The following is an 8,850-nucleotide window of genomic DNA, read 5'->3' as shown; positions in this document are numbered from 1 at the left end:
TGCTAAAAGACACAGTTTTCTTTTTCATATTACTTGTCTCATAACACACGACACAACACACTCTTCTGTTCAGCGGAAGGGATGTTGTGATCACAACACTGGCAGAAGACATATTACAAAAATGTGCTTTTCACATCACTGTCGGTTGATTTTTATTTATTTTTTTTGTGTGATCAACAAATCGAATTAATCTCATGTTTTCCTCAATAGATGACATTAAAATAACGTGTGATGTGAATGGCACTGTTGAAGTCCAAAATGGAGAAAATGTGACAATTCGCTGCACATCATTTCCAAACGCACAGTACAGATGGACCAAGGTAAAGGAAACTTGGAATTTAAAACTGAATTTAACTCTGACTTCTTTTCAAAATAAAAGGTTTTTATGTGCTACATAATCATGCTTTGCCCCAGAATGATGAACTGTTGTCAGAGACTGAATCTCTGGAGCTCCGGTGGGTGACTGATGCTAATGCAGGGGTTTATACACTGAGTGTCAACACAGGAAGCAAATCTGTGCGCAAAGAGTTTGTGGTCACAGTGCAACCACAAGTTTGAAGACAGGTGAGCGTCTTCAGTTCGTTGCTGCTCTTTGCCTCTTTGTGTCATAATAAATGACATTTAAACTATAAAATCAAAGCCTCAAATCAAAACTGGTAAAGGTCTTACTATCTGTTCATTTAAATGTCCTATGCCTGCTTACATTGGTTTTTCTGTGAAAGACATAAAAAATAGTGTTATCTGTCAAAATAGCCAATAGATGTGCATACAATACCTGTACATGCTTTATAGATTTAAGTAACTGTCTAACAAAGACACTAGGCAATATTTGTGCTCTGTCTCTTCCTAGGATGGATCTACCACCTCCTTTCAATCTCCCTCCAGCTTTAGTCAAGTATACAGCTGCAAGGTAGAGCAAGACTACAACAGAGCCTTTCCCCATCTTTGACACAGATTCAAATATGAAATATGTCAGCTGAAAAGTGAAGTAATAGTAGGGATGGGGTTTAAACCATGTCTTCTCTTGTTACTAATTAGAAACCAGTACAAACCAGAAGTTTTGCAACTGTAGCCCTGTCTAAAGGCATTTTCAGGATTTTTTTTGAATGAGGTGACAATTGTTGATTTATTTTTGTGTATATAGCTTTGCAGTTGTAGCTGTTGATGAATTACTTTTAATTTTAATATATTTCTCAGTACCTTGAGCTATAAACCAACAATTAAATAAAATACAAGTACATAAAACCTGAGTAAATAATCCTGTATATGCTCTGATCCAATTTCCACAATTGTTCTTTTTGTTTTTTTAAATTATAATTTGTATTTCTGATTTACTAAGTTTTACAGACCAATAAACCACAAATGCTACATTTCTGCAACATATAAATTCTTCATATAGAAACATTACGTGGACAAAAGTATTGGGTCACATCAGTTAATCTTAGAATTCAGGTGTTTTCAGTCCCATTGCCACAGGTCAGTGGTGGAACTGAAAAATTTTATGTGGGGCAAGATGTCTAGGCAGAGTGGCACATACCTCTTTAGAGTGAAACTCGCCCTTATGGAGTCAACAAAATATCCACAAAAACACTTTAAAATTATTTATTGTATAATTATCTCTTCTGAGAAAACAAAGGCTACAAGAGGCTTTTGGACAAACAAGCAATTAGCTTTACAACAATTTTAGCCATAGTATTTTAGGTCTGATGTTTGTAATTTTTTTTTGTAAATACACGTGTAAGCAATAAATGATCAAAAACCAGGAATATGATGGATATTGTTTTTAAGAATTTAACCTTCTCTGTATTTTGTTATTTTGTTTTATGGCTAGACATAAAGCTAAATAGTATCATGTTTTGTCAATGCTATGCAGGCTGCAGCTGTACTCTGCAAAGGGGTCAAACAGCAATACAAAGGGAAATTAAAACTATACACTTGTAAAGTTAAATAACAGTTTTGTCATTGTAATATTTTGAAGCAACATAAAGCTCTGCGTTTGCTCAATATGTGAAAACTCTAAAAGGCTATGCAACATATACATTTTTTAAATTTTGAGCCTACTATGCATATTGCTGTAAAAATGCAAACATATATTTCTTGGCTGAGCTCACACACAGGCATTTGATGATTCTCACACTCCTCCAGACTATTTTATATTCACACAATAACATAATGTGGCTTGAAGGCATGAGGGCTGGGTTTGCAGGAACATATGTACAGTAGATTCAGTCTCACTCACTGCATATGCATCCATGTAGATCCTATTAAAGCATTTAATATTATTGCATCCATTGTATACTTCTGCAACCAACCTAAGTACGTATATGCCAGCACTTGTTTTTGTTTGTTTTATTCCCCCAGAGAACAGAAAGCAACTACCCAAACAGATGAATATCCAATTCAAATGTGGTTCAAATTTGAAGTTACAGAATAAATCCGTTTCTGTTAACTGGCTAAAACTAATCACTAAGACTATTTTTGATACAGACTCACTTATCCACCTCTGCTCCTTGGCTGGTCCATGTTTAGAACACCGTGATGTTCTTAATTAAAAGTTATCCTCAGTTACCCTACCGCAATACAAAACGGCACCAGTGTATGTTGTGTAATTTTTGTTTGCTTTAAGAGCAAGATTCGGGAATTGATCTTGTTAAGTTAGTGCTTATAGTTTCGTTAATATTTAACGGTCAGACGAACTTGTGATGCCAGCACGTAAACGGTTAACCCGTTGTATAAAGGGGCAGTACAGACACTCGCAATGTCTTGTTACTTCACTGACGTCTCCTCAGAGTGGGGAGGCGAGGTCACAAGTTCCCAAACACAGCCGCACAGCAATCACACACTCCCGCCACAGGGAGGGCGGAGAAAGACGCGCAGGAGACCAGGGGAACGCACTCGAGCCAGGTCAGAGTTACTGAAAACTGCTACCGCTGCTGAGCTCTGACAGGTGGGATGACCAACTATCCTTCACACTCCAATGGTATGCAGAGTCTCCGGAAAGAGCACCTGTATAAGGTGCTGGTCATCGGAGACCTGGGGGTCGGGAAGACTTCCATCATCAGGCGCTACGTCCACCACACCTACTCCACTAATTACCGGGCTACGATCGGAGTTGACTTCGCCCTGAAAGTGTTAAACTGGGATTCAGAGACGGTGCGGCTCCAGCTGTGGGACATTGCAGGTAGGGCAGTGAAGAAGCTGAGTGTGTGTTACGTGTTGTATCTGTCTGTAGGTGTGACAGCAGGCCAAATAAACTGGCAACTTGCTTTTCCTCCACAAAAGTTTATGGGGGGTGTAAGGGATCTGTATTGTACGCCGTTTACACCATTTTTCCTCCTTTTGGTATTTTAAAATATGAAATGTAAAAGAACTAGTGGAGGAAGAAAAAGTTAGAAAATTTGTAGCAGTGCTGCTTAGTTCCCGAAAAAAAGATCCTTTGGGTAGATAACGCGTATCTTCTAAGTGACAACGAGGCATGACTCTTCTATATTTATGAAACGTTCACAACTTAGAGATGCACTGTCACTGTGGAGAGCTGGTATCTGACACAACCCACGTTCTCTCTCTCTCTCTCGCTCTCTGACACACACACACTGCTTAGACAAGACCAGCACACTGTTGTTCAGTCATTCATTTAAGGTATGATGTTGCATCATGTGATTAGAGCCATGTGAGGGAGATTTAAAGGAGTTACAGGAGTGTTTTGTAGCCCTAATAAAAAACAAAACCACCTTAGTCAGTCACAACGAGCAAAGTGAGACACACACAGAGGTACATGCCTGATGGGTTTAATTTTTCTTCATTAAATTAAATGATTATGTCAGGGTCAAGTAAATATAGTAAGTCACATCTGATTTAGTTTGTCTACCTGGTTGAATTAATCCAGATGGGCAGATAGGCACTGAGGAGTGAAACATTAATCCTCTTTTCATCATGCGGGGAATACATTTCACATATGCTTTGATTGGAAGTCATGCAAAACTTTAAAGCGCACCCTAGGCTTACTGAATGACAGTTTGTCAAGTGACAAATGTGACACGTCTGTCTGTGACTTCTCTTACACAATGGCAATTATTTATATACAGCCTTGCACAAAAGGAGGAAGCTATCAATTTCCCCTTACTTATGATGGCAAATGGCAACACTTTGTCTTTCTCAGAGAGCTTTTATTAAAGCCAGAAGTGGCCTCTCATCCATCCATTAGTATTAACTTTTCTGCTGAGAGGACATTTCCTGCACAGCAAGCAGGATGCACACACCTACGCGCTCTGTTCCGGACCAACAAGTCAAATTAGACCGCATCACGCATCTCTGAGGGAATGTGTTGTTAACAGCTAACCTGCTCCTCTAATTTTCATTTCTTGCACAAGCTCAGATGAACCCACGTGCATACATCTTCCATATAGACTTTTCACATGCGTACAGGGATAAATGCTGTTTTAACCTACTTGCAAATTGCATGTCTAAATTAAGCAAATCAAGCAGTCACATTGGCCATATGTTTATGTGCGACATGATGGTAAGACTACAGGAATGTGCTGTTTCATGGGAATGCAGGCACTGCTGACTGCAGTCAGCTGTATTAGTTGTTTTGCTGCAAACATGCAGGAAGAACAATGAAAATCTGTCATTGGATCTGATGCTGGCAACAACAACGCTGTCTTACGAATGAATGAATCTCCGTGTTTGTCTGTGTTTGTGAATCACAGGTCAGGAGCGTTTTGGGAACATGACACGAGTGTACTACCGTGAAGCCATGGGGGCCTTCATAGTGTTCGACGTGACACGGCCAACAACCTTTGAGGCTGTCGTTAAGTGGAAAGAAGATCTGGATTCTAAATTAATGCTGGCTAATGGAAAGAGCATCACCACCGTGCTGCTGGCCAACAAGTGTGACCAGGGCAGGGAGCTGACCAACAATGGCATTAAAATGGACCAGTTTTGCAAGGACCACGGCTTTGTCGGTTGGTTTGAGACTTCTGCCAAGGTGCGACCAAAGTACAATTATAATACGTTTGTTACAGTTTGCTAGTCATTTCCGAAGTATGGAATGAAACAGATTCTTAAACAAACACAGAACATACCTCATTTTCCTAACATCATATAACAAACACACCCTTCCTACTGGAAGTCTTTTTTAGCTGTTATAGTTCCCATCTCTCCCACCAACATGTAGCCACAGCTTCCCTGCATCCTTCTCCACCAGCACCATAGCACCCAACTGTAAGCCCTGGGGGATATTGACTCATCTCTCCCTAATTTTACATATAATATATTAGCAGGGAATAATGAGCCAAGAGCCTAGATGCCAAATGCTGACTATATTGTGCTCCTTTAATCAATCAGTCATTTTAAAATAGTCTTATCTGACTGAAACAGAGATTTATTTATTTTTTGCTTTGTTCCTAAGTGTCAGAAGAGAAGCCAAGCTAAGGTAATCAGTTGCTTCCCAGAGCAACCATTAAAGAAACACATACAACCCCGAGCAAGAGTGCATCTAGGGATACTTCTCAAAATATAAGCACTGTTTAGGATTGAAAGAATCCCAGCCATCTCTGAGTCACACTCTGGTCACTTTAGTCAGAAATGATCATCTCCATAGAGCTAACTGGGCTTTTATATGCTCATGAGATACATTTACAGTGCAGGGTTAGAAGAAATTCCATAAGTTATTGTTAACTGTCTGGTGTTCAAAAACTCCCACATCCTACGGGGAGTTCTGCTTCCAATCAAAACCCCACTGTTTTCAGTTCTGTTCTTGAGTGGGCATTATAAAACCTCAGTTTGATGACATATACATTTTCTACCTGCTTAATGTGCTGGATAATTTGTGTTTTAGGCACCATATAATTTGCTGTAGTTATGATATACATGCATTTGGTGTTCTGCGATCTTGACCATTTAAATTACTAGGTTTAAATAAAATGTTCACGCTCAGTACTCGGTGTGTTTGTCGACATTTCCAGACGAACGCCGTAAAATTGTTTTACTTTTATGCTGCTGCATAGAATTCTGCTAATATCGCATGCACTTACACATCTGCTGTTGACACTGACGTGTTGGAGCTGCTTGTGGCATCAAGACTCGACATTCTGAAAGGTCAAAGTTTATAAGGTGCAGATTTGCCCAGAAGTGTCAGAGGTAGACTATACAAACAGATGTACCTACTCCTTATGTGGAGCAGCCAGAAGAACGTTTACTGCATTTATTTAAAGACGTACATACATGATGGTGTTTCTGTGATGGTAAAAGCAGTGCGATTGGTCACATTTTTAAAGGTGGGATCATGTAAATGCTTCTAATGCTCTGTTAGTGTTCTGACACAAGGTTAATAAAACTGGGACGTTGTTTTAATGAGTTCTTCTCTCTCATATAGGACAATCTCAACATCAGTGAAGCTGCAAACTTCCTAGTCAAGCATATCATGGCCACAGAAAACGACATCCTGAAAACTGTGGTACCCGACACCATCTCTCCGCAGCTCAACTCCAACAGGCAGATGAGCTGCTCTGGCTGCTTGAAATAATGAAAGGACAGATCAGTGTGAGAACTGAAAAAGAATGGATGCACAGCAGGACTAAGAGGCAAAGCCATCTGAATCTTACAAGGAAAGGGGAGCAGTGGTGGTGTGTACTATGAAACGATTGGAACAGTTTAGGCTCTTTGGTCCAAACTAGAGTTGAACATTTTAGTTTGTTGCGCTTTTGAGGAGCAAACCAAAGCTTGCAGATTGAAGTCACTTGAAGTTGCTCATTTATTTAACACTTTTTGTTGTAACGTGCCATGCTGCGAGTGTGAAGTTTCTGCCGGAATAATGAAATAACACTGCTGTCTGTGTTTTTCGTCACGATGTGGTGTGTTGAGCCAGAGAGCATAGACACAAATCTCTGGTCATCTCTGCCTATTTTTTATTTTTTTTTAACCTAATTAAATTTTTACTCTTACAACAACAGCTCGCTTTGAAAAACACTGGCAACATCTTCACCTCATGAATGGTATGAAAGTTCTCCCGATACGCTTGATGCAACACACCCAAAGGACTCAATGTAAATACACATCTTTAATTTTATTCTGCACTAGCCAAAGAAAACAGTACTGACCTCTTTCAGAGGATCCCATTTATTTATTTATTTTTTTGCTATTTTCTAATGATGTGAAATTTTCACTTTTTAAAAAATAAATTAAAAAAATCAAATAGGTTGTTTATATAATTAACTTTGAGTATTTAACATTGGGTAATGTATCAAGATAAACTGCTTCAAATCTGTCACACAACTAACGAACTTTAATTTGTTGGTTATATCTGTAGTAACAGTTTGGTTGTGGCAAGAAGCTGCAAAGAAGTGGAGTGAAATATTTTAGACACACAAACATCCTGGAGCCTGCTTGGTGTAAACAGACTTTTATGGCCATGGAACAGACGTGCTGGAGCAATTCAAGTTTATGTGGTCAAAGATTTCCCAGACATATGTCTTTGTCAATAGTAGGGGAGTGGTTGTCATACTGCTAAACACTGGGTTTTAGGCTTATAACATCTAAATGGTAAATGGACTGCTTTGTTATTGATCTCTCACAGTGCCTTACACTACAAGCTACACTCACAGAGCATCTTACTCGCAAGGACAGTTCAGTTCATTTCAGCTTGGAGCCGTGGACCAAACCATCAGTTTCCGATTACCAAAACTTCACAGTGTTAGTTTGGCCCACGTTACCTCCTGAGTCACACTTTTATCAGAAGTGATTATTAAGTGTCTGTGTATGTAATTTTTCTTCATCAGAACCTAACCCCTTGTATCCATGGTAACTGGAGTCTTTTTGGAGTATCCTCCAACATCTTTGTGAAGCTATTTCTCTCTCTTTGCAGGCACACATCAACGCTCATACCCATATAGGCAGGTTTCTGTAATCTCTGCATCCTTGTTCCTGTTCTCCTCTTCTTTTTATTGTTTCACTGTGTTTTTTACTCGCTTAGCTATTTGAAGTTTTTCTTTTGTATGTTTTCTGCTTTTTTTCCCCTTTTGCTTGCTTCTATTCTTTGATTTACATTTTATACATTAGGTACATTATGCAGATACTGTATACAGCATCTTCTACATACTGTGGGATTTAGTACTTAACCTGATTGTCCAGTTGCCTTGCATTGAGCCTGCTCCTGTGTACTACTTGCTAGTATTAGCCTCTAAATTTATGCCATTCTTTTTCTTCTTCTTCTTCTGTGAATTAAGACATAAATTTAAGTTAGCTCTCATATCCTGATCTGGATCAGCCCACTAATCTGGATTAAATTAATTGTTTGGTTTGTTGGCATTTCTGCAAATGTACTGTGAGAGGTTGCTTTCATAGCTGACTGAGGTTTATATGGCAGTGTCATGTGGTAGTGTGAGTTTTTATTGGTTATTTACAGCTTGCATAAGGGTGGATTTAAACAAGGGCCTCTCCACAGAAAAATGTCACATTTTTTAGCTCATCATGAGAGCGTCTAAACATCATGCATCTCTCATATGATATCAGAATGGCAGCGTTACACTTTACAGGCACAGGAAAATGTGCTGTGAGAAGTCATTGTATGGTGTGTTTGAGAAGGAAAGAAAGACTTAACATCCCTTCTTTAGTTGTTATGCTGTGTGCAGATTGTACTTGTGTATTTATGTTAAAGCTGTGAAATCAGTTAACACATATAAACCATGTTATCTGTTTTTCTAACACTTTCATAAAACTTCATAAAACAATGATTTTATTCATCCACTTTAACCTGGAACAAACATTTATTTTCTGATCACTCTGAGGACCACTGTAAGACAGTGAACAGAAAATCAGTGTCTAACTTTTATTAGTTTAATAAAAATTATA

The 8,850-nt window shown here is 38.9% G+C and overlaps 1 protein-coding gene and 1 long non-coding RNA gene across 2 annotated transcripts; both read left to right on the top strand.

Annotated features, from left to right (window-relative positions):
* Positions 1-209: 209 nt before the first annotated feature.
* LOC102195349 (uncharacterized) lies at positions 210-1,383 on the top strand. Its single transcript, XR_312072.1, has 3 exons — positions 210-320; positions 415-564; positions 851-1,383. It is a non-coding gene; the product is annotated as an uncharacterized LOC102195349 (long non-coding RNA).
* A 1,397-nt stretch (positions 1,384-2,780) lies between these two features.
* rab38b (RAB38b, member of RAS oncogene family) lies at positions 2,781-7,977 on the top strand. Its single transcript, XM_005746612.1, has 3 exons — positions 2,781-3,181; positions 4,710-4,987; positions 6,377-7,977. The coding sequence occupies exons 1-3, from the start codon at positions 2,953-2,955 to the stop codon at positions 6,524-6,526; spliced, it is 657 nt and encodes a 218-aa protein (XP_005746669.1). The 5' UTR covers positions 2,781-2,952; the 3' UTR covers positions 6,527-7,977.
* The last annotated feature ends 873 nt before the right edge of the window (positions 7,978-8,850 follow it).

This window comes from Pundamilia nyererei, unplaced genomic scaffold (assembly GCF_000239375.1).
Source record: "Pundamilia nyererei isolate P.nyererei 1_Seehausen unplaced genomic scaffold, PunNye1.0 scaffold00180, whole genome shotgun sequence".
Lineage (NCBI taxonomy): Eukaryota > Metazoa > Chordata > Actinopteri > Cichliformes > Cichlidae > Pundamilia > Pundamilia nyererei.
This window is presented reverse-complemented; position numbering and strand designations above follow the sequence as displayed.

What these genes read in the sequence shown, in the direction of transcription:
- rab38b (XM_005746612.1), top strand. Translation starts at nt 2,953, where the DNA reads ATGACCAACTATCCTTCACACTCCAATGGTATGCAGAGTCTCCGGAAA. An exon ending in CCAGCTGTGGGACATTGCAG is followed by an intron (nt 3,182 to 4,709) that starts GTAGGGCAGTGA and finishes TGTGAATCACAG; the next exon opens with GTCAGGAGCGTTTTGGGAAC. An exon ending in GGTTTGAGACTTCTGCCAAG is followed by an intron (nt 4,988 to 6,376) that starts GTGCGACCAAAG and finishes TCTCTCATATAG; the next exon opens with GACAATCTCAACATCAGTGA.